At 42.4% G+C, this 26,815-nt stretch overlaps 1 protein-coding gene across 3 annotated transcripts; it reads left to right on the forward strand.

Annotated features, from left to right (window-relative positions):
• Window positions 1-26,635, forward strand: LOC109425994 (BAG family molecular chaperone regulator 2). Of its 3 annotated transcripts, none has more exons than XM_019701419.3 (4): window positions 1-96; window positions 2,194-2,558; window positions 2,674-2,816; window positions 25,880-26,635. In XM_019701419.3, exons 2-4 carry the CDS (start codon window positions 2,401-2,403, stop codon window positions 26,239-26,241), a joined length of 663 nt encoding a protein of 220 aa, XP_019556964.2. In that variant the 5' UTR covers window positions 1-96; window positions 2,194-2,400; the 3' UTR covers window positions 26,242-26,635. The 3 variants fall into 3 exon arrangements, with proteins under 3 accessions (XP_019556964.2, XP_019556965.2, XP_019556966.3); XM_019701420.3 differs by lacking the exon at window positions 1-96 and adding an exon at window positions 1,426-1,577; XM_019701421.3 differs by lacking the exons at window positions 1-96; window positions 2,194-2,558 and adding an exon at window positions 1,589-2,142.
• The last annotated feature ends 180 nt before the right edge of the window (window positions 26,636-26,815 follow it).

A 26,815-nucleotide genomic window follows, 5' to 3' on the forward strand; every position in this document is an offset into this window, starting at 1 on the left:
TTTCATATCAAGTGCGTGATTAGTGGTTGACAAAAAATCGGAGTGTTGTTTTATCCAAAATTTGGTATTTAATACTGGTTGTAATTCAGTTCAAAGGTAATTGTTTCTTCCATTGATTGGTAATTAATCTAGAATGCAGTGTGTTCATGCGGCTGCATTCGTCGAAACGCAGGTATTAGCACGCATTATGGTGCATTTTTCGTTGCTATTGATTCCCCTACTCAGCTGCGTGCAGAATAAAAGAATACTCACACATGCGAAACGGTGCACTAACACCCTCTAAGCAATCACATGGCGAGAGAGAGAATACTTATTTATTCTGACGAGTAGGGTGGTCTTACATATATCCTGGCCTTTTGCAACGAAGCTTGAGAGAGTGTTAATTTTATTTCTGTCTAATGGGCTCTTACGGCTCTTACCCTAAAACATACTCAACAAAGTTTAAAATGGTTTAATAGTTTATTTAATCAATTACGCGAACCTAGTAATGATTCTTACATAGTACCGAAAAAACACGTTGATTTGTTTACACATTTACACTGCTATTTAGTGACTTGCTTCCATAATCATACAGAAAGCCCACGTTAGTAACAATTTATTATTATAATTTTCTTTAATTTTTGCTGTATAATTCTGATAGAAACAAAGCCTGCTTCTCATCTTAGTTTTCTACGAACACATTCACAATTATTAACTAAGAGCTTTTCTGCCAATAATTCATCATTTTGCATTCGCATATGTTATGACAGGGATCAATATATAGTATATACTCTATGCCCAAGGATATCCAGGGAATTCCCTATAGGGCAGTGCATGAAATTATCTCCTTCTCTTTCACTCCTACAGAAATTTTGTAAACAACAAGGCCAAGAAACGTCAAAATCCCATACAAATTCAAAACAGTGCAGTGCCCTATACAATACGAAAAGTACCGATCGATCAGGATTTCGACCCGACACTTTCAGGGGGGTTGCTTACACGCGTGTTTTCCCCTTTGCTTATATGGATCATTTTATTAATAGAAATGTATGTTTTAGCCCGAGGCTTCCTCAACAAATAATTCAGTTTTGTTGGGATATCATATTCTCAAAAAATCATGTACCTATACAGGGTGATTATGGGTATTATCGGCCGGTTTAATCTCTTCATCATGGGGGGTTTTTGACACCATAACTAGAATGGTAACCTAGTTTTCGTAGTTATGGGCAGGACATATCAAGTACATTACATCGACTCCAGGGGCACGTTGTCATCTACTTGGAACGTTTGTTTCATCGTCCCAAAAATGAGCCTATTTTATCATCTACCTGAGGACGAATAAAGGAAATCCCGGATTAGGGTTAGGATAAGGACAGGTAGGGAAATAAGAAATGTTGTTCATTAGTCCTACCAAAAAATAATACCCATCACCCCAGCATACCCTATTTTACTGCGCCGAAACTCACTCTCATTCACACACCTACCGGGATGGGAAGAGACTTGAGAAAGAAGTAAAAACAAACGTACGCTGTGTGTACGAATCGAATAACACACTGTGTGGTGTGCCACTGGCGGACAAAGCTTGAAGCTACCCGAAGGTAGGTCTGGAAAATTCTAGAGGTTTTCTGTGCAAGACGTAAGCGCACACGTTAGGTTCCCTGCTCCGGTGTGCATCGTTTTACTTTGCTGAGCTTGGCTTAGGACCCCAGGAAGATAGATTTTGTGCAAATTTTACGCGGCCCCGATGCTCGATCCAGATTAATCCGATGTGTTCGGAAGCCGCTTGTGAGCAGTGGATGGCTTCAATAATATCACTTGCACGCGAAGAAATACGCTGTTAAAATTAGCTACCAATCGAACTCGTCCCGAAGGCCAATTACTTTTGATATTGTGGGTCGATGAGTGCAGGCAGTGGCAGCGACGCAAAACTGCTTTCAAAAAATGTTACGTGCCTTACGTCGCTTGATTGGTTTTTCGTGAATTAGTGTTGCACTTTAATAGTGCATTTGTCGCGCGAGTCACCCTCTTTTCCGGGTGAGCTCTTGTTGGCCTAATGGCCGACAATTCTTTCGCCGCCAAGGCCAAAAGGTCGCGCTTCGATGAGCAGTTCGATCAAGAGTTCAATGGCTTCGATCCGTCCAGCAACGCGAAAAGCAGTCAAAGGTAACCGATGTCGCTGCAAGTGAATGTTTTTCTTCTTATCTCTATTTTCAGATTGCAAGTAACAAACGCATAGTTATTCTCTTCGGTGAAACCACATACAGATTTCTAGTGTTGTGACTGATAGACGTAAATAGCAATTTGCTAGTGTTTGAATTCCGGTACAAAACCGCGAAAAACCAAAACAACTACTTATTCAAACACATTCAACCGGGTGTGAAAGATTAGAATCGGTTGTGCATCAGACTGGTCCCATAACCAATGTCCTCGGCGCCGGAAACGGGACAAACAGATCTCGAAACAATGGAAGTGGACACAGTCAGTGCCGAGTTTGGCGGTCCCAGTACCCAAGAGTGGACGGTCGTACCGAAGATAGACGAAACCAGCATTGAACTGCTGAGCAAGCCACCAATCGAGAGGTTGATTGATGATTCACCTTCTGTGTCAAAATTGCTATTCTTCGTCACGACTTGTCAGCATGTCACACAAGTAACACGTTTCTATTTTTCTCCTCTCTCTTCTTCCACGCTTCAGATTCATCGGAATTCTGGATCAGCTCGATTCGAAGGTGGAAAAGCTGCGCAAGGAGGCACTGATGCTGCAGGAAAAGAAAGACTTCCTGGCCATGTCGATGGATTTGCTGAGGAACAATGAATATCTGACCGGACTGAATGAAGGTAAGTGCCCATAAGAGTTCAAAACAGAACGCTCGTCATTCTCTGTGACGAGTTGTTGTGTGGGTGGACACGGGATGTGGCAGCTTTGCGAAATCGTTTTAGGAAGCAACATTTTGCGGTTTGGTGAGTGGGTTTGAATTTTGACATTGGTGAGTCAATAAGGTGTTTTTTTGTGCTATCAAAAAATGCACACTTATTTTGGGCGTTTGAAAAGAAACGATTCATTATTCTTTCGATAGGTACCTAGGGGCTGTCCATTTATTACGTAAGGGAGTTTTCACGATTTTTCGACACCACCTCCCCCCCCCCCCCCCCTTGTAAGATTTTTTGTATGAGAACCCAAATATTTTTGTATGGCGCGTAAGATTTCTCAAACCCCCCCTCCCCCCATAAACCCTTACGTAATTAATGGACTGCCCCTATCCATAAATTAAGCAAGTGTTTGCCATTATGGTGTGTAGGCAGTGTTGCCACATTATTTTCGGTTTTCATCTGTGATTTTGGTCAAAAAAATCTTTTTCATCTGTAGGAAATTTCAGAAAATCTTAGTAAAAATCTGTAATAGGTTAATGTCTTCAAAATCGAATATTTTTGAACAATTTGTTTAAAAAACGAAAAAAAATGACCAAGACACTCCCAGGTTGCATCTGAAGATCATCAGAAACCACAAGAACGTCGAAAACAATGCGCCTGAGGCTTGACCTAGGCCATCCAACTAGAAGATTTAATTTCTATTATTTAAATTTGAGTACCAGAAAATAACAATAAAGCTTTTTTCACAAAAGTTATTGTCATTGTTTTAAAAATCTTAAAAATCTTTTTTATTGCAAAAATCTTTGATCTGTGATCACAGATATCTGTAGGCGAAAATGGGAAAAAATCTGTGTAATTCTAGGTAAATCTGTGTACCGTGCGCTACCCATATTCTGAACGGTTAAGGGAATCTCACAACAAACACTAAAATAAATGGAAGTTCTTGTTGCTAGAGATAATGCTTCACATAACCATCAAGTGTGTTTGTTGTCTAGCTAAATGTATAAAATAAATTAAATCTCATAATAACTTCCAGTCTCTGATCTAGACATATTTTTGTTTGTGGACGACGTGTTCCTAATTATGAACACCACAAGAAGCCGTGGTCCTAATTCTGAACACATAGTGTTACTTACTATGTACAAACACATTCTCTACGTTCGCAGTTCAGTCAAAAACTATATGTTTTGTAACGATTGGATAATAGAGGGGCTTAATAAAATTAACACCTCCACTTTCCATTCAACATATGCTTCATAAAAGGAAAACCTATTTTGCGTTAGCCGACTGTTCAGAATATGCAGCTGTCTATAATATGGTGCTCGCACGGTATGTGGCATCACAGTGTGTAGGTGTATTTTGGAGCTAAATATCACAATTTGGTTTTAAGCAGTCGTCTGCGGTAATCCTTATATATTGGTGAGATAGTTCATCCTTCAGATCTAAGAATAAATTAATTTATTGTATAAAATTATTATTGAATAAAACAATCAAAATTAAAAAAAAAATGAAATTCCTTGGGAAAATCTGCTATGATCAGTGCATTTTTGGATAGTAGGAGGGAGGGGGTGGTATGACCGAGCGTTACGGCTCATACAAAAAAGCATTACGGAAAGGGGAGGGGGGTCAAAAAATGTCGATTTTAGGGTTACGTAATAAATGGATGCTGCTTTATGGAAATTGTAATAAAAATAATAGATAACTCCTATCTCAACCTCTTCGTGGCGCTGGTCGGGCTGCGATTAAGGAAGATAGCGTAACCGATCTCTCAACTTCATAGGAAGCACCCGCATACTCGCAGCTGTACTGAAGGACCGCGGTTTCGATATCGTAGCGCTGCGGGAGGTGTGTTGGACAGGATCTATGGAACAAAAATTTAAAGGTAATTATAATCATCCAGCTGCGGCACCACACGCAAGCTGGAAACAGCTTTCATCGGGAAAGGGCGATATGCAGAGGCGCTTGATCGGTTGGTGGCCGGTCGATGTTAGAATGTGCAGGCGGAGGATCAAGTATCGATTCATCAACATAGCATAATAAACGTGTCAAGGTTATCATCGCTCAGGGAGGCCAGGAGAACCAACGATTGGAAATTTCACCCGCTTACCAGCTGAAGAAAGAGAACGCCCTATGACACCGATTTCACCACCTCCAACAACATGACCATTCGCACCACCTTCTGCCAACACAGCCTCATTTATCATTAAACCTGTAGATCACCACAGCAGACGGAATCGCCAACCCATCAACAAAGTACGAAACCGGTGATCGCCACGGTACGACCTAGAGCAACTGAAGCAACCAGATGTCGCCTCAGCATATGCGCAGAATCTCGAGACAGCGTTACCGGAAGAGGGCGAGCTCGAGGACTACTGCTGCACTGGAGTACATTAAATGCATCCATACGCGTCGCAGCCGAGATCACTGTCGGGTATGTGGAACGAAATCGTCGGAACGAATGGTTCGACGGCAAATGCAGAGCGATTTTGGAACAGACGAACGCAGCGTTGGCGATGGCGCTGCATTATGTAAGCCGACAGAATGATACAAACAAAAACGGAAAAAACACACTTGCATCTTTTGAGGGCGAAGAGAAGCCGAGTGGGTCTCCAGTTAGCCTAGTGGTTAAGGCAAAGGATCGCCAATCCGGAGACGGCGGGTTCGATTCCTGTTCCGGTCGAAAAAAATTTCTCGACACCCTGGGCATAGTGTATCATTGTACTTGCCTCACAATATACAAATTCATGCAATGGCAGGCAAAGGAAGCCCTTCAATTAATAACTGTGGAAATGCTCAAAGAAAGTTGAAGCGAGGCAGGCCAAGTCCCAGTGGGGACGTAGAGCCAGAAAGAAGAAGATGAAGAAACCGAGTACCGTGAGGTCGCCATTCACCGCTCATGCTCCATTCACCGCTCGTTTCATACGATTTGAATATAAACATGAGCGGTGAATGGCGACCTCACGGTACGGCGAAATGGAACTGTTGTGCCATTCTCAAGAAACACGGAAGTTCTACCAAAAGCTCGCAAAGTCTTGATGCAGCAAGGCTTCGATCGATTTTTTGACACTCCCACCCCCCTTGTATGATTTTTTGTATGAAAGCCGTAACATGTTTGTATGGCGCGTAAGATTTTCCAAACCCCCCTCCCCCCATAAACCCTTACGTAATTAATGGACGGCCCCTAAGGACCCGTCTTGACGGACCAAAGTGAAGTTTTGAACTATGGAAGCAACACTTCAATGAGTACGAACGCGGAGAACGTAGGCACGGAGGATTAAGGCAACGGACGAAACGACTACATCAGTGCAGCAGGGGACGGAAATGATCCAACTCCCACGCTGAGGATGAAGGTCATGATGCTATTCGCCAGCTCAAATACAAGAAAGCTGCTGGTAAGGTTGGTATCGCAGTTGAATTTCATCAAGATGGAACCAGTTTTTTGGAAGTGTTGTACTTTTTACAAACGGCGCGCATCCTGAAGGGTTAATTGAATTTTGCATGGAAAGTTAACCACAATTTTCTCCCTGTGAGAGAAAAGAACGGCAACGAATGGGAATTAAAACAAACCACCGGAAACTGCCAAAATTAGTGTGGGATTGAAGCGGACGGGACGGATGAGAATAAATGGCACGTTTATTCGTGACGTCATCTTGCAAAACGTAATAGTTAGGATCTGAGTAGCCGAACGAACAACCACCGGAGGAGTGAAGGGAAGTGGTAATCTGCCCCATTCATTCTATCACAGCAACGATGTGCAATGTGCACAACTTTGGTCGTCCTTTCTATTCGACATTGTAAATTTAACCAAGTGGCCTGAAAACCATGTGAAAAACGCGTTTTCCTAATGCTATAAGCATTCTTCACTGGTCCTTTTGGCGAATTTTCTGATGAATTCGTTTTGAGGTAATTGTAAGATTATTAGTCTTCCCGAATAAAAAATACAGCAGAAAAATCGAACGATGTATTGTAACAGTACTATTTAGAACCATATTTTTACAATAGACACCACTGTAAAAATAAAAATACAAAAAACAATAAGATGTAATGTAGACACCATACAGTAAATTGTAAATAAGATTTTTACAATATACTATACGGGTTGTCAAGTATCGTAGCAATATAAAAAAAAAATTTCTCTCCATATATATATATATATATTTTTGCAAAACCATACATTATATTGTAAATGAATTGTTCTAAAAATTAATACGTGGGTTTTAATATACCGTACATTGTATGGTACACGTATGGTTGTATTGTTTTACATTACATAAACCATATAATGTTATATTATCATGTCATTTTCCTCCTGTTAATGGCATCTTAGGCTTGCTAGCATTATAAGAATGCGCTTTGGGAATTCTCCAGAGCGTTTTGGATAACCCTTCATATATTGGATCGCCCACGTCTAAGTCTGAGTAGACTCTGATTGCATTAACAGTTGAAGCTTAGGCTTCCATGCCCCACCAGCCAGATAACCGGGTTTTGCAAACTAAGCATTATTTGTGGCAACACTTTGAGCGGCATGATGGAACTATGCCTAGCGCGCTAAATATTATTAGACCACTAATGTAGTTGCATGAAGTGGTTGACGAGGTACATAAGTATCATTACAGCGTGCTTAACCGTTATTGCAATATTGAGGCTCCAGTTTGACTAAAGTTTGAAATATACGGGGAAATACATAACAACTCATGAGAAAACTGTGAAGTTCGATTCAAGTATAAGTTAGGTTAAAAAGCGAACCCGCAGACGAACCTATATTAGAAGTTCTTTCAGTGTTCAGTCGAGTCCATATGTTATAGATGGCTCTACGTCAAAGGGGCTGTCCATAAACCACGTGGTCATGAGGGGGGGGGGTGTTCGGCCAATGACCATTTTGTATGGACAAATAAAAAAATTTGTAAGGACTAATGACCACGCGGGGGTGGGGGGGGGGGGGGGGGTTGAAAAGTCCCAAAAAAATGACCACGTGGTTTATGGACAGCCCCAAAGATAAAGTTCGTCAATCGTATTCCTCTCATCGCACTCTACATACCTAGCCCGCCATATCTCTTGGATCTGCAGTTCTTAAGACATCTGGTTTATTACATCTGCGACTGAACTAAGATTATACTAGTATAATCTTATATTGATTCTATAATTGCCCATTTCCACTTTAAATCAACCTTAAGTTTGCATGTAAAGTAATGATTGCTCTAAATACACCGTATATCTGCATTCAATAAGGCTTCAGCACCGTGGTTACTTGGGTACTACTTATTTAAACATTCCGTTCCCGAGCCTATTCGTGACCTCGTTCGTGACATACAAACACCATTCCATTTTTATTTATATAGATATATAGATAGATAGGTTGTAGCGTCCTTAGACTTTAGCAGTTATTTCTACATATCATTGACGTTAATTTTTGGGTGTGATCTTTAATGAATTCCTATCACGACAAATTCTCGAGGTTTTCATTGTTAGCCATGATTTTTATGATTTCTGGTTAATTTATGATGAGATCCTTGGAAGATGACTGACAAAATGCTTGATATATTTTGCTGAGATCTTTATAACACTATTTTCTAGAAAAAAAAACTCGCAAATTCTGGATAAAATTGGTTGTTGTTGTTCATTTATTTATTAACGTGAGTCTTTAACCTATAGTCATTTGACTCACCTGGATAAAATTGGTGAGTTAGTAGATTTTGGTCGATGCCTGGCGATTTGTTTTTGTATGCTTTTCGCCAGGTTCTCGATTAATTTTGGATAAGATGCTTGATGCGGCGTGTAGAGTTGCATCGAGCGACCCCCAGGTATCGGACGACGCGCGCTCGGCGCGAACATGGGTGAAGAGAAAGAGAAGAAGAAGACGATCAATTTTTCAGTTGGAATAAATACGTTGAACAGTTCACACGCTGTGTTTCGATTCATTTGCAAATCCTCAGAAAAAAACAATTCCTTCGATCTATTTCCCGAACATTTTGGCCCATTCGTGCTAGATGAACGTTTTTGTGATGGTTTTTTGTTGATTTTTGGTGAAATTCCGGTAAAACGCGAGAAAATTCAATCGGCGACGACGCCAAGCGACGCGTCAGTGCAGTGTGTGCGTACGTGAAACATGTATGATCGTGTTCAAACACGGTTTCTAAGTGAAGGGAATTCCCTGAATAAACTTGAACGTTTTGTGAACGGAAAGTGAAAAGTGGTGGTCTCATGACCGAAGAAACTCCTCATACGCTACGGAGTAAACAAACACCCGAGAAAGCTTCTCGGTTCTGTGAGTGGTACACCGGCGGCGATTTACGAGTCCGTGCAAAAGCAAAAGCAAGAACAAGTGAACAAAGAAATGTCCAAGAAACTGGACAGAATTCTCGATCATCGTGATGCGGCGAAGGAACGGATGCTCTGGATTCGCGAGGGTTTGAAACCGGACGTCCTCAACATTCACTGGCTCCAGCCAGAGATGTCCATATCCTCAGAGTAGGAAAGAGAAATAGAAAATACACCACTCACGCTGTGTATCTCAACAGGAGCCCGTCTCTTATATGTGGATCCACCACTGCGATTCGGATGCGTGCAAGCTTGGTGGGTAGAAATAAATCTCTTGGCTCCCTGAGCACTAGGCCACACAACAGTGCGGCGAGAGCGATTTAAAATTCTCTCCGGTGAAAGTGTAAAAAATCACCCGGGCGCGCGCTCCAGTGAGGTTTTTGCGCCAGAGTGCGCGCTGCGGTGAAACACCGAAGAGTTCTCGCCCCGGTGACACCATGGTGATGATTCGGTGACTGCTGGGTGAAAACACGGGAGAGCGCCGGAGAGCGATGCGCGCGAAAGAGTGAGCCACACTCGATCCAAGGCGAACGAGCAAGAGCACGCACTAGCGCTTGGTCTACCCACCACCCAAAACAAGAGAAACTGGCTTCTTGGTGTGGTGAAAAATGTTCCTATCCCCAGTGTGGTCGATAAACTGACGCCGCAGTGAATCGCTACGGTGAAATGCCATCTCTGGCTCCAGCTACAACTGGAGACGCTTCGTCAGTGTAACGGAGTTGCAGAAAACGTACGTCGAAATTTGTGACCTTGTTCCACGAGATCAACGAGATGAACACAAGAAAAATCACTTCCGCTGCGAGGAGCTGCATAACGAGTTGTTTGTGTACATCCAAACGGAAGTCGCGAAGTGGAACGCGGCAGAAGAAAAACAACGAGGAAGAATAGTGCATTGGCTCCTGCTTTCGTACCGCAGCAATCACTGGCAGTGAACAACTCCATGCCTCACTTACAGGAGCCGTTGCCAACATTCGATGGCAGCCTTGAAAATTGGTATTCCTTCTAGTGTATGTTCAAGACCATAATGAACAGCTACCCACACGAATCGCCGGCTATCAAACTATACAACTTGAAGAATGCGCTGGTCGGAAGCGCGGCCGGTAAAATTGATCAAGACGTGATCAACAATAACGATTATGAATCAGCGTGGAAGGACACCTACGAGGACACGAGCGACTCATCATCGATACCCATATCGACGCTTTACTTTCGTTGCCCAGGATGACAAGTGAGAACGATACTGAGTTGCGGAACTTGCTCGATGCTTGCATGAAACACGTTGACGCACTGAAGAACCGATTGTTACCCGTTGAAGGACTCTGAGATGATCCTGGTCAATGTGGTGGCGAAACGATTCGACAAGGAAACCAGCAAGTTGTGGGAGTCGCAGATTCCGGCTGATGAGTTGCCTTCGTATACTGATATGATCGACTTCCTCCGAAACCGGAGTCGCATACTACAGAAGATAGCTACGAGCAGTACCCACCGGCTCCAACTAAGCAAAGAGGAAAATCCATTGACCAGAAGCCCGCCCAAGCCAGGAATGTTGCACTAACTTCAACGCAATCCAACGAAGTGTGTGCATGTTGCAACAGCGAGCATGTGATCTACAAGTGTGATGTATCCGAGAATTTCACAGCGAGCGACCGATACTCCAAAGTGAGGCAAGCTGGCCTCTGCTTCAATTGTCTACGGCGTGGGTATCGTACTGCAGATTGCAACTCAGATAGAACCTGCAGAACATGTAAGCGTATACATGACAGCCTTCTCCATGAAGATAAATCGACGACCACACAGCAGCAGGTTAGCCAACGAACCAGTCGCAGAAGAAGACCCAGAAAATGATGAACCAACGCAAGCATCTGTGAATTGTGCCCGTACGGGCATGACGAAAGCAACAGACGGATGCTATGCCGTGCGCTATTGGATTCCGGCTGCGATGCAAACCTCATCAGCATGGCACTTGCGAAGAAGCTCAACATCATTCTGGAACATGTCAATATTCCGATCAGCGGCGTCAATAACGCCGCAACTCAAGTTAAGTATAACCTGCCCGTCACGAAGGTGGTGGACACGCGCTCCTGGAACATACCCGCTAACATCGCTTTGGCGGATCCGTCGTTCCATAGATAGAAGCGTGCAGCGAAGCATCATCATACACACCAGCGCAACAAGCCATCGAAAGCACTACGAACAAACAGTAACAGATTTAACCGACTTCTGCGATCGTTCGTGAATGAAGAAAAAATGAAGCGCTACTCCGAATTCATGGCAGAGTACCTAGCACTAGGCCATATGGTTGAAGTTCACGATCAGCTGATTGTTACTTCCTGCGGCATCAGGCGGTCTACAAGGAGTCAAGCTCGACTACAAAAATCCGTGTAGTGTTCGACCCGTCAGCGAAGACCACATCTGGTATATCACTGAACGATGCTTTGGGGGTAGGACCGATAGTGCAAAACGATCTCATTTCGATTCTGCTGCTATCCTGTTGTATTAACCACCGACATTCCGAAGATGTACCGTCAGGTGCAAGTACAAAAGAACGACAGAAAGTTTCAGCGTATCCTGTGGCTCAACTCTAACAACGAAATAGCTGCATTCGAACTGACAACTGTTACGTACGGTTGCACCAGTGCACCCTATTTGGCTACGCGCACGTTGATGCAGTTGGCGAAAGATGAAGCTGCCGAGTTACCGCTTGGATCCAAAGTCATTGTCATTGTCATTTTTTTTTTTTTTTTTTTTTTTTTTTTTTTTTTTTTTTTTTTTTTTAAATAGTTATATTGACGACTTCCTCACAGGAGGTATTTAACAGTGAGCAAGAGGTGATTGCAATCTACAAGAAACTCACTGAGCTACTGCGACGAGGGGGCTTTGGAATCCATAAGTTCTGCACCAATACAGTCGGAACCCGCTCGTTGAGCCACAACCTCCACCCAACCAACGAATTCGATTCGCTAGTTGGGTGAAGTGACAGCAGCACAAGGGGCGTGCGCATTGAATTTTTTAATCATGTTTAGGTTGGAAGCAAAAAGGAATATTTTTCAATTTGTTTCACATTTTGAGCAAAACTGATACGTTTTGCAAGATACATATATGGCCAATGCGAGAAATAATTATTTTCACCCATTTTTAGTCGGTGAAGTGAAAATATAGATGTTTATGAAACCACCCGGACCAAAAGCAAGCACAAAACGCTTTCAATGATCAACAAAATAGAAATTGCCGATGTTTTGCATTTGTTTCGAAGTAATTGTACACAGTGTTGCCACATTTTTATCTGTACCGGAGGCTCAAAAATTTTTTTTATCTGTACCAGACATTCGAAAAATCTGTACTCAAAATCTGTACCAAATTTGTACCACATTTGATTTAAAATCGCTTAAAATACACAAAAAAGAGCATTACATTCAGGCTAAACTATGAAAAACACTTAATTTGAGTATACTGTTACCAATTTCTGAACTTTAAAAACAAAAATATCAGTATTAAAAGTGTTTTAAATTTGAATTTTAATGATTTTTTCTCAATTTCAAAAAAATCTGTACCATTCTGTACCTTTTGCTGAAAATCTGTAATCTGTACCGTACAGAATCTGTACCAAAAAGTTGAAAAAAATCTGTACTTTTACAGAATAATCTGTACCTGTGGCAACACTGATTGTACATATTCTTTTTTTTTTTAAAGAAATATGAAATAGAAATTTTTTTCGATTATCAGTAAAGTTTAAGAAACCAAAAACTCATTAGCTCGCCCCTCGGAATTACAGATTGGTTGTCATTTTCAGTTTGACATTGAATTATGACATCCAGGTACACTGAACGAAAACCCCCGCCGTACGAAGAATGATTCTTCACTCAATGCGATACAAATCCGCAGAATCTGAATTTTGAATGATTTCATAGCAGAATGATTGTACTGCCTTCAACTAAATATAAATCATCCTGTTTCAAAACTAAAATTGACACAAGAAATAAATGAATTTTTGTTTGGGGTTTGTTGTGAATGATTGTCATTACAAAACCATCGGAAAGCATTTACTGCCATGCCTCATACCGAAAATCATTCCATGACCAAACGAAAATCCCCGCAGCCAAACGAATGAATCGTCATTCAGTCGTGTGATCAACCTCTGAACCCTAAAACTGAATGACAATCTCGATCGAATGATTTTCAAATCAATAATGATGGATTTTTGTTTATCTTTGGTATGATATTAGTTTTAATACAAGCCGCATATATTTCATGTTATCCCCAATCCGAATATCATTCTATTTTTGGTCAACCTTTCATTTAGCTGGTGTACCCGCAAAAAAATGGTGGCGCTCGAAATATTTTTTTACTTTGCAGCGAAACAAAGTCTCGCGATAGGGAAAATATTAAGTGCGCTTGAATCCACAAGAGGCACAAGAGGCCTGATGGATCCATCAGGCATTACTCGTAACACTTTCCGGTAAGTTCCCCTGCATTACTGTTCTGAATTAATATTGATAATCGTTTCTTTCTTTTCAGAGAACTCCTGTGGAGAGCCATTTTAAGTAGCACCAGTTTGTTAAAGAAGAAGGATTATTCCGATGATTGTGGTGTGGAAATGGCAGCGGTAATTATGTATGTGAAACATTGAAGTGAGACGTGATTAAGGACAAGGTATTTGGAGTACATTGCTCAAAATTTCTAGAGCACCGTTTTTTAGAACCGTTGAACGGATTTGGATTAAAATGCATCACGCTGTTGACAACCACTGAACAATTAGCGTGATGCATTTTCATCCAAATCCGTTCAACGGTTCTAAAAAACGGTGCTCTAGAAATTTTGAGCAATGTACTCCAAATACCTTGTCCTTAAAATTCCAGATTTTATGTTAAAGGGTAGTAAAATACTAGGTCAAATAAAAAGTTTATTCCTGAAAAATGTTTGTTGTGCACAATTTTTCATTAATTCTGACAAAATCTAATATCACAACCGTTCCAACTAATTTGAATAAAAATCACTTCATTGAATGTATCTTTCAAATTAGTTGGAATGGTTGTGATATTAGCTTTTGTCAGAATATTTAAAAATAATTGAATTCAGAAGTAAATAATTCCCATATAAACAATATTTGATTTCGTAACTATTTTCATTCATATTGCATCCGTTTTATTGAACGAGTTTTGAATGATTATCATCCTTACCTTGATTTGTTTTGATTCTGAGTTGAATGGTTATAATGCCGGCTTTGAATGATTTTCATATCGTGTGTTTTGATTCTGTCAAATCGGCGATTGAATGATCGCCTTCTTCAAATCATCTTATATTAGGCATGGGGCTCAGATGAGGCAATTTTCATTCGATTGTTGGCGGGGATTTTTGTTCAGTGTACTTTTTAGTTGGCTGACAGCTCAACTAACGGGGCCCCAACTAAAAAGTCACCCAACCATTAAGCCCCCAACCAGCGGGTCATGACTGTAGTAAAATGATTCGTAACATCATTCCATCCGAACTTCAAGAAACACTTTTCGATTTCGAGGAAGCCGACATCAATAACGTCATTAGGACCCTTGGCGTCATTTGCAACCCTGACGACGACTATTTCACCTTCAACGTTAGTCCACTCCATGGTAAAGTGACGAGCGCAACGCCGACCAAGCGCAATGTACTTTCTGCCATTGGACAGCTTTTCGATCCATGTGGGTATCTTGGTCCTGTGATTACGACAGCAAAGCTGCTGATGCATGATCTGTGGAGACTTAAAAGAGGTTGGGACGAAGCATTGCCAAAGGAACAGTACGATTTGTGGGCCACCTTTCGGGAACAGTTGCCAATGTTAAACGAACTGCAAAAGAAGCGATATGTTATTTCAAGTGGAGCAGATGTTATAGAACTGCATGGATTCTCGGACGCTTCCAAGCGTGCGTATGGGGTAGTCTTGTACACAAGGTTTTATCTCCCCGGAAGGAAAAGTGAATGTCGAACTCGTGTGCAGCAAATCAAGAGTGGCACCGTTGAAGCCAATGACCATCCCCCGGCTGGAACTGTGTGGTACACTTCTTTTGGCAAGGCTAGTTGAAAAAACTAGCGGCGATGAACATCCCTTTTTCCAATGTGAAACTCCGAAACTCCATACTGATTCGCAAGTTTGTTTGAGCTGGCTTGCGAAGTCACCGCTTGTTTTGAATCCAGTTCGTTGCGAACCGTGTCGCTACTGTGCACGAACTGACGCAGGACTACAACTGGCGTTATGTGTGGTCACAGGACAACCCGGCCGATATAATTTCACGCGGTGTGCTGCCAGCTGAACTGCTTGTGGCATACCAGTTTAGCACCCTATGCGCAGAGATGCGAATCGTCAGCATTCGCGCATCATCGAACCCCGCGACAACAATATTCGCGCTCCATCAGACATCGCGACTTCGCGACGTCGCGACGCGCACGTCGTCGGTCGTCAGCGACACGAAGACTCGAGCCGGTCGGTGAGGAGAGACCGCGCCGCCGACGATCGCCCCTTTTCGCATCGCAGCAACCGGGCAGCAAGCACGTGTCATCCAAAACAGGCTGGAGGCAATTTTGCGGCAATCGGCCGAATCTGTAGTGCGGAAATTTACATTGGCGATCCTGCCAGGTTTGCTGCTTAAAGTTTTAAGAGCAAATAAATTGTGAAGGCCGAAAACATATTCCAATATAAGCTAAATGGTAAGCATATTTGGTGGAAGTGATTTTTTTTCATACTCGCAAAGTAATGCTATTTGATTGTGCAATGACGCTGAAAAGCAAGAGAGGTTATGAGTGCTGATTGAAAAAAAGGAAAAGAACCACACATGGACTTGTGTGAGGATCTGGCGTGATTGGACTTCCGCCGGGGGAAAATGAAATGAGCCACACATGGATTTGTGTGAGGATCCGGCGCGATTGGACTTCCGCCGGGTGGAAGTGAAAAGAACCACACATGGACTTGTGTGAGGATCCGGCGCGATTAGAGTTCCGCCGGGGGAAATGGAAAAATTCACACATGGACTTGTGTGAGGATCTGGCGCGATTGGACTTCCGCCGGGGGGAAGTGAAAAGAACCACACATGGGCTTGTGTGAGGATCCGGCGCGATTGGAGTTCCGCCGGTTGAAATGGAAAAATTCACACATGGACTTGTGTGAGGAACCGGCGCGATTGGACTTCCGCCGGGGGGAAGTGAAAAGAACCACACATGGGCTTGTGTGAGGATCCGGCGCGATTGGAGTTCCGCCGGGGGAAATGGAAAAATTCACACATGGACTTGTGTGAGGATCTGGCGCGATTGGACTTCCGCCGTGGGGAAGTGAAATGGACTTGTGTGAGGAACCGGCGCGATTGGAGTTCCGCCGTGGGGAAGTGAAAAGAACCACACATGGACTTGTATGAGGAACCGGCGCGATTGGAGTTCCGCCGGGGGAAAATGAAATGAGCCACACATGGACTTGTGTGAGGATCCGGCGCGATTGGAGTTCCGCCGGGGGAAATGGATAAATTCACACATGGACTTGTGTGAGGATCTGGCGCGATTGGACTTCCGCCGGGGGAAATGGAAAAAAATCACACATGGACTTGTGTGAGGGTTTGGCGCGATTGAACTTTCGCCGTGGGGAAGTGAAAAGAACCACATGGACTTGTGTGAGGATCCGGCGCGATGTGAGTTCCGCCAGGGGGAAATGGAAAAATCCACACATGAACTTGTGTGAGGATCCGGCGCGATTGGATTTCCGCCGGGGGGAAGTGAAAAGAACCACACATGGACTTGTGTGAGGATCCAGGATCCGGCACGATTGGAGTTTCGCCGGGGGGAAATGGAAAAATTCACACATGGACTTGTGTGAGGATCCGGCGTGATTGAACTTCCGCCGTGGGGAAGTGAAAAGAACCACATGGACTTGTGTGAGGATCCGACGCGATTGGAGTTCCGCCGGAGGAAAATGGAAAAAGCCACACACGAACAGCGACATCGGAGTGTGAAGATCCGTACGAGATTAAAGTATTGTCGGTAAATTTAAAAAAAAAATCCAGACGTTATGCACGTGGTTGTGCTTTTGATCGAGTGCTCGTATTGAAGAGTATCTTATGCATGTGGATTACCGTCAGAAGATGCTGATCGAAGCTCGAGAAGTGGCAGCTCAATGTTCATAAATCCGCATACATGGACTTGTGTGCGCAATTTCAGACGCGTTTGGACTACCGTCGATATGGTAAGGGAATTCATTTTTTGATTTTAACGGGATGCTCACGTGTATTCATGTTCGTACGACTTGCAGATAGTGCTTGTTGTGACTCCTTAGAAAGAAACCCAGTGGACGTGGTTATGCGTCCGCCTTTGTGGTGTACTGATAGCCTCGGATGTGCTTGGAGAGTCACCGAAATAAGAAGTATCTCGGATTGAGAAACTATGGAAAATATAAAAGTTACTGTACAATTTTTATAGATTCGAAAATCACGGAGTTGTTTGAACAGCATTGAACGCTTCTTTCACAAGTTGAACGTGTCCCATAATGTTGAAATTCATGCATGAAAACAAAAAAAATGAAGAACCGTCGTGCAGGTAGCGACATTAGTAATTTTGGCGAATTGTTAGTGTCCCAGACGACTCGATTCGCGCTGCAGATGAAGGAAAATTTCTGTTAAACGAAAAAACTCAACTGGTCCACCAGATGTTTCATGCGGTGGTTTCTAAGGGTTGTAATTATGAGGTGCGGACCGATTGGACAACCGTCTGAATGAGAACGATTTCGCTTAGAAAAGATTTTATGTCAATTTAGTATTCTAGGGCGAGTTTTGTTTCACGATGAAAGGTACATTTCGTTGAAAAAAATCAAGAAAAAGTAACATATCAAATGTGGTAGCAACCGGACATTAAACTAGTATATGAACCAACATATAAAGACTTTAACACATCATTCATTACGTCTAAGTTTGCATTTTTGAAAGTTTTTCAATGGGGAATCTGTCAAACTACTGCCAAGCAAAGGCATACGTACCATTATATGGAGCTTTTAAGACATGCACCGCAATTAGATTGCCAATACATGTTCAGTAACATTTTTTTTAATAAAAGGCAATGTTGAAAACAACTTGTATAAATTCGATCAGCAGATTATGCCATCGAAATTCCTGTTAGGTATGAATCACTTAACACGAGCATTTTGAAACATGGACAATCGGCAGAATAATTATGTTTGAAACAAAACCGTGCATGGAATAATGACATATTTAAAGATTCCCAAATAAATGCTTTGTTCGTATTAATTAATACTTCTTTTCAATTTAAAATTGTAAATGTGCTCCAAGAACACAAAGTTGGAGAGAAGCAGTCGTTTCAGTGAGAACGTAGAGCCACAAAGAAAAAGAAGAAGAAGAAGAACCATGACAGCAACTAGAGAGATCACAAAGCTAAATTAAAAGCTGTGGTTCGTGAGGACAAGCGAACGCGGAAGAAGCATCCTGAGAAACGTTATGATTGAATGTTAATATAGAGTGAAGGAAGAGTCGATATTCAACCTACATAGAAATGCAGTAATGGAGGAGTATAATGCATTTGGTCAAACCATAGTCGTCTCTAAATGACGAGATGCGGTTCCAACCATGCGAACGGACCCTTCCGGTGTTCTGCAAGTGAGAAACAAGTGCAGGTTTATTCAAAAAACGTACAGGACCTAAGAAGTAAAATTTTTGAATATAACCAGCACACGACTCTTACGATCATGAGATCGTCTGAGATTCTGGCTACGAAATGTTTCTGTTGTTGGCTTAGTGGGTTTGCCTAGAATCAATTAAATTACCCTGTGTTTTAGTAAACCAATAGGTTGTCGAAATAATATTCCAGACGCCTTCATATGCCGTATACAATATGTAGCTGGGAGATGGTAACCTTTTTTTTTGTGTGTTTTTTTGTCGAGAGGAGAAGGAAGATGTGGCATACCAGTTTAGCACCCTATGCGCAGAGATGCGAATCGTCAGCATTCGCGCATCATCGAACCCCGCGACAACAATATTCGCGCTCCATCAGACATCGCGACTTCGCGACGTCGCGACGCGCACGTCGTCGGTCGTCAGCGACACGAAGACTCGAGCCGGTCGGTGAGGAGAGACCGCGCCGCCGACGATCGCCCCTTTTCGCATCGCAGCAACCGGGCAGCAAGCACGTGTCATCCAAAACAGGCTGGAGGCAATTTTGCGGCAATCGGCCGAATCTGTAGTGCGGAAATTTACACTGCTTACAGAGGAACAGTGGCTCAAAGGTGCTCCAACATTGTGGCACTCGAATTCCCCTAACGAGAAGATACTGTGTTTGGACGACAGCGAATTGCCAGAGTTGAAACCAATGGTAGTCGCCACTGCCTTCTTCTTCTTCTTTCTGTGCGGGCTGATCACATCAACTCGTCGATGTATAGGGTCAGTCAACTTGACTATATGCCCTGTTTCTTCGTTTTTCGTGATAGTCGTTACATGTGTAGTTAGAAAAGATTCGCAATAGTTCACAAGTCTAGTTTGCACTCTTTCACAAAATCCACTAACTCTTTATATAATTCCATGCTCTTGGTTTTAAACACTTCTATCCATTCCCAAAACTGTATCCAACTCTGATACTGTTGTAGCGGAGGCAAGACAGGATCGAATGTTCTGCCATTTCTTCCTCCGCGCATAACTCGCAATCTCCGCTCTCCACAATTTTCATTCTGGCCAGCCAGCTCTTCGCGTAGTTGTGGCCGGTCATGATTCTATTCAGAAGTCGTATATCCTGACCTCCAAAACTTTTTCCATGATACCACGGCTTATCATGTAGCTTTTGGTGCAGCGTGAAGAACCGTATTCCTTTCTCCTGTGAATACTCCTGGTACCAGCGTTGTGCTGATTCTGCTGTCTGTATTTGTATCTGCCTAATGACGTCTTTCGCAAATAGTTGGTGTTCCAACACGGTAGTTTGGTTTACTCCTTCCCTCGCTAGGCGATCCGCTACTTCATTTCCAGCAATTCCTACATGGCTTGGAATCCACTGGAAGCTAATACGCCATTTCCGTGCAAAGAAAACCGCATATAAATTTGACACGGATTAGCAGCTTTCGACGTCTACAACGAGTGTGGGCTTACGTGTTGCGGTTCATCGAGAACGTACGTTCGAAGCAACGTAACACATCTGAACTCCAAACGCAAGACATCAAGAAGGCAACGCACATCATCATGATGCTCCTGCAGAGGGAGGCATTTCACGAACTTTTCGATGCGCTGGATTGATTAGGGTTGGCGGGCGTCTTAAATATTCGTCAATTCCCTACGACGGCAAAAATCAGATCTTGTTGCCTGAGAAGCACCACGTGACTCAGATACTAGTTCGTCATCTTCACAACGACCATTTCCATGTCGGGCAGCGGGGTTTACTGTTCATCGTACGCGAAAGGTACTGGCCGATCGAGGTAAAGATGCTGATCAAACAAATTGTCGCCAAATGCTGCTTCCGCCACAACCCACCACCGGTAAACCAGTTCATGGGCGATCTATCAGACTATCGAATTACACCTTCACCTGTGTTTTCGAATACAGGGGTTGATTATGCTGGACCGGTATACCTTAAGGAAGCAGGCAGAAAGAACACTCTGTATAAGGCTTATGTCGTTTTCGTTTTTGCGGCGGTGCTACACCGTTTCGTGCTACACTTTTCGCTAAAAAAACAAAGTTTTTGGTGTAGTTGCATTGGTGTGCGTGTATAAAAACCAAAATATTGACAACTTTGCAAAAGCTGATTGGTGGACGCGGTGTACACTCCCGATTTTCTGAGTGCTGCACTATCATGAGCGGTGCAGAAAAAGTGCTACACCGGTGCAGCACGAAAATCAAAAACGAACATTTTCGGTGCAAAAGTGCTGCACCGGTGTAGCACCACCGCAAAAACGAAAACGACATTACATTGCAGTTTTTATTTGTTTGGCCACAAAGGCCATTCACATCGAACTAGTGTCCAGCTTGACAACGGAAAGTTTCATCGCAGCCTTGCAGCGGTTCATCAGCAGACGTAGTATGGTTGCCAATATGTACTCCGATAATGCAACGACGTTTGTTGGGGCTAACCACGATCTTATCTCCCAAGGACGTGGTTGGCTTTATAAAGCTAGCCTCGCCAGAACGGGGGAGTCACATACTGTAACTCAGGATCTCTATTCATCAATAATAGATGGTCTTGAGTTCAGTCGATACCAAGGTATCTCAGTGACAAACATGTTACTGAGATAACTTGCGTACCTCTCAGCAAAAGGGTGTATCACAATAGTTCTGAAATCTGGACGCAGTGATCTTCACTCGACAAACGAGAGAGAACAAACGAGTTGGCCGAGCTGCGCAAGTTGTTCAAAGACTTGGCCCATCAACGGCAACTGAACGGTTTCTGCACTTCAAAGGAGATCCAGTGGCATTTCATCCCGCCACGCAGTCCTCATTTTGGCGGTATATGGGAGGCTGGAGTAAAATCTGTGAAGCACCATTTGAAGCGTGTCGTCGGTGAAACTAGGCTGACCTTCGAGGAGATGTGCACTTTCTTGACCCAATGTGAAGCCATCCTGAACAGTCGACCGCTGGTTCCTGTTTCAGATGATCCGAATGATATCGAGGTCTTGACACCATCACATTTCCTTATTGGAAGACCTGCTTTGATCGTTCCGGAACCGTCGTATGCTGAGGAGAAGGTCGGCCGACTGAATCGTTAGCAACACGTGCAATTGTTGAAGCAACACTTCTGGGGCCGTTCATAAACCACGTAGACTTTTTGGGGGGAGGGGGGGGGTCTAGCCAAAGTCTACGCTCCATACGAATTTTAAAATTTTTGTATGGGCAAAAGTCTACGAGGGGGGAGGGGGGGGGGGGTCTGAAATGACCAAATTTTGGTCTACGTGGTTTATGAACAGCCCCTCTAGAGGCGCTGGTCGGGTGAGTATTTCCATTATTTGCAATGTCGACCTAAATGGCATGACGAAGCTGCAAACATTGGTGCTGTCGTCGTGTTGAAGGATGATAATGCTCCCCCACATCTGTGGCGATTGGGACGCATTGTAGCTACGCATCCCGGTCAGGATGGAGTGGTGCGTGTAGTCACGGTGCGTGCAGACAACAAGGAGTTCCGTCGAGGTACATCGAAGGTTTGCTTCCTTCCAAAGGTTGATCCGTTGGACTCAACGGGGGGACGAATATGATGCGGCGTGTAGAGTTACATCGAGCGACCCCCCCGGTATCGGACGATGCGCGCTCGGCGCGAACATGGGTGAAAAGAAAGAGAAGAAGAAGACAGTCAATTTTTCAGTTGGAATAAATACGTTGAACAGTTCACACGCAGTGTTTCGATTCATTTGCAAATCCTCAGAAAAACCAATTTCTCCGATCTATCTCCCGAAAAATGCTTGTTACACACGATAATGTTGTTTTTCACAAGGTCATGCCGGCGGGATTCCTAATAAATTTCCTGAACTGAAGTCCTTAGCTAATCATGTCTCAAAGGCAGCGTCCATTTATTACGTAATGCCTTGACGGCGCCAAATGTTCTTTCACATATCTGTGGGAGAATTTCAGTGAATTCCTGACGTGATTCTTCGATGATTCGTGGAAAATTGTTTGATAGATCATACTCGGGGATTTCGGTAACTTTCTCTTCGTACTCTTACTGCACTGCCATAGTGCCGCGTCAAAGTGAGAGTGGCCCTGATAAAAAAGATCATAGAGATACAACAGAATGTATTGTTACAACACGCTGAAATGAATGGTAGTTACCATGATTTCAATTGTTTAAAACGATAGAGTAACAACAGACCCTATGGTTTTCCACCATAGCATGTATTTTAAATGTCACTTTTACAATAGAAAATGGGGGTTGTTATGTATCTTTACCATAAAAAAATCCAAATTTTCTGGAGCAAATTCAAGTCAACTACCATTCAATTTATGGTGTTTTTATTATTGAAATCTCTAGTGCCATTCATTTTATTGTGCACATATTGTAGTTCCAATACATAATTTTCTGCAGGAAAATACGTACACAATATGATTTGTTGTTGAACAATCAACTTTTTCATTATTCAATGGAAGTTTATGGCGATTTTATTGTATATTTTTATCAGGGGGGAGTGCGCGTCCAAAGGATTTTCGTGGATTTGGTGTTGTTGATATTCTTCTTGTAGTGACTCCACGCACGGTAAAATAGCGATACCCACGAACGGGTACTCAGATATGATAGATCTCATGTAACTAGAACAATAAATATATTGAGTATGTTGTAGACCATGAATCCGAACGGGCTGATTATTTCCATCCTCAAAGAACGTCTCTTAAAACTCCCGTTTCATGGTTTCTACTTTGGTTATAACAGTGTCGACGAGGAGAAATATTTGATCTTGCTGTGCGTTTCACGACCGCAGGTATTTAGTACCTTTTGGCGTGATTTTTCCCGGCAAGTTTCTGTTTGGTGATATGCGTGCTAGTGTTTTTTTTTTTATGTTTTGTATATGCTAGTGTCTGTGTATGTGAATTTTGCCCGTGATTTTTTTTTCATTTTGTGGATGGTGCACTTGAAAAATAAGCAACTTTCTCACGACCACCGGTGTAGCAAGCTTTTGGCGTGATTTTTAGTGAATTCGTGCTATTTAATATTTCACATCCGCGTGTTTCACGGCCGCCGGTAAATTAATACTTTTGGCGTGAATTTCGTCGGTGTGATTATTTTTTTTGTGGAACAGTGCACCAGACAAATTTGAAGTTTTACATTTAATGATCACAACATTCACGACCCCTGGCGTATATTCGTTTTTGGCGTGATTTTGTTTGCTACCTTGTTTGTGATTTGGTATAAACAGTTGTGCATTAAAAAACTGCTAGTACAAAGTGATCCTCTTTCTTAGCATGGCGTAAAAACCGCTTTTGTCTTGGTTTTAGTGCAAACCATTTTGTATTTTTTTTTTATTTGATGAGAGAGGAGCGTAATTTTATCTCTATACGATAATTTACCCATTGAAAATGGAGGCCTTTATTGTGCTTTGTTTTTTGTCATATTTGTTTCTTGACATTTTTATTGAGCACCATTTTCATTTGATCGCAACGATCGCAACACGAAGCCAGTCGCAAGCCCTTTTGGCGATCAACTGTGGCCAGAGACGATGACACTCAATTCGCAGCAGTGTGTGTTATCTCGGTTTTCTCATCTGGTATTTGGACTAAAGCGGAAGAAAGAAGTGCATTTTTTGTTGTTGCTGCGCAATGTTTTGGACGCGGTGCATACTGGATCGGCCTTCTTTCATTTGGTGACACTATCGGCGCACAAGAAAAACAATGGATTTCCCTACTGTGAGCCGTGGACAGGAGGCCGTGTGATGGAGGATAGCTGAGCCGCCGAGTTTCTAGTGTTTGATTCGTATGTTTTTTTTTTGCATTTTTTTTGTGATCATTGTAATTGTTTTCCACCAGGGCTGGTACGGTTTTTTTTTTGCAATTTTTTTTTTGTGTTTTTGCTTTGTGACAAGTACTCTTTCATTCTTCGTGTAGCATTTTTGCATTTGTTTTCAAGATTTGTTTTGAGTATATTATTTTTCCATTAAAAAGGCAACACATTGTGACAGTAGTAAAAATGCACATTTTAAATTTGGATTCTGTTTAATTTTGCAAGTTTTTTTTTTCGGAGGAGAATTCTGAGTCATAGATTATTCAATACGGGAAACATACATAAAAATCTTAAAGATAAGTGAGGGTGAATAACAAACAAAATGTATGTATAATGAACGTGTAGAAGAACATTAGTTCGTTCGAGTGTAAATTGCAAACTATAGTTTGCATTCTGAAAATTTGAAATGATAATTATATTAATTTAGAAATTTCAGAATGTCCTTATATACTAGCCTAAGGGGAAAGGAGTTGTAGTGACTCCACGCTCGGTAAAATAGCGATACCCACGAACGGGTACTCAGATATGATAGATCTCATGTAACTAGAACAATAAATATATTGAGTATGTTGTAGACCATGAATCCGAACGGGCTGATTATTTCCATCCTCAAAGAACGTCTCTTAAAACTCCCGTTTCATGGTTTCTACTTTGGTTATAACACTTCTTTGCGGTTTCGCACACGCGCACTTCCACTCTCACGCGTAACCATAGCGGTACCCTTATACATACTTACTTATATTTTTTGGAAAATTTCTCCAAAACTTTTTAATGGATTCCTGTCGACATGCTTAGTAGACTTCTACGGTATCTCTTGGTAAATTCATGAAAATTTTATTAAAAATTTCTTAAAAAGATTCTAGGCTGAAAGTCTGTGATGATTCATTGCAAGATTCTAGTTGATACCTGTATACATAACTCCAAGGCAAATTTCTATTAACATTTATTGCCCATTCAATAAACTCATCGCATACATGGTTTCAGTGTAACTCGGATGGTATCTACCTACGATTTTTTTTAGGAGGTTTTTTTCAGGTTCGAGGTTTAGCTTTTTCTGAATAAAATGTTTGATAAATTCTCAATAGATTGTTTTAAAAGTCAGGGAAAAACTAAACAAAAATTTGACGAAATGTCATAATCGATTGATTTGTAAAAGTTTTACAAGGGAGCTTCCCAGGAATATGTTAAAGATCCCAATGTGAAGGTGCATAGCGTTTACTTTCTGAACTTAGCATAAACCATACCCTCACCTCTCTAAGCGTGACTCCTCAATCAACTAATTTATATTTCTTCCTTATTAGGCGAATACGAGGAAATTAACTGCTATGTCCAGCGGATAAGCGGTCGTCTGGCGACGGTCGAACTGAGCGTTTGTACGGTTCGCGATCGTGCCCAGGAGGATTCTCTGCACATGGTTAACAGTTTCATCGACGAAATCATCTCCAACTCGGATGCCATACTGTCGCGATTGCGCTGCCAGCAGTTTCTGAACGCTTGCAGCACAACCGACACGACCACCTACACCGAGCTGGATCCGTCCATGTGTTCGGATAAGAAGTTCGAAAACGCCCTGCTCGGATGCACGCTGGACGATCAGAAAACGATCAAAAAACGTCTGCAAGCCCTGTTGGATTACCTCATCAAGCAAACGGTTGTTCATTGAGGACGGCGGTTGTGTTCCAGTTCAAGAGAAAGCTTCTCCAACGTGTTTCTGCTGTGCAGCAGGAACTGGCAGTTAGATTAACTTATTATTTTAGTTCGATTGTAAGGTCTGATGGAAGGGCGCAACAATAGCATACTTAATACATAGCAAGGATTTTTAAGTCGGGACTGCATTTTGTGTTTGCATCCTTCAGTTACTTTTTTTTTAATTGAAACATCAATATAAAATATGCAGCGTTCTGAAGAGCGACCCAGGAAAAAAGAAAACGATTGTAATTCCTAGTTTAACCTTGTACGATTTCCACAATACCAGTCAGTGCAGTTAGTATGTAAGAGCAATACAATAAGTCTGATGAATCTAAATATGGAATAAATTGCGTGGCGTCCCGAATAAACGATTTTATGTATCAAACTAGAACAAAAACCGAAACTGTCATCCAGCGCTTGATTTAGAATTTCTTGTAGGAGTTCCTTGATTCTTTCAGGTTTTCTTTTGGGTATTCCACCGGATATTTTTCAGCCTCTTCTCTAAAGCGGTCAAGTGGAATCTCTAGATAAATACTTCTGAAAATAAG

This window comes from Aedes albopictus, chromosome 3 (genome assembly GCF_035046485.1).
Source record: "Aedes albopictus strain Foshan chromosome 3, AalbF5, whole genome shotgun sequence".
NCBI lineage: Eukaryota > Metazoa > Arthropoda > Insecta > Diptera > Culicidae > Aedes > Aedes albopictus.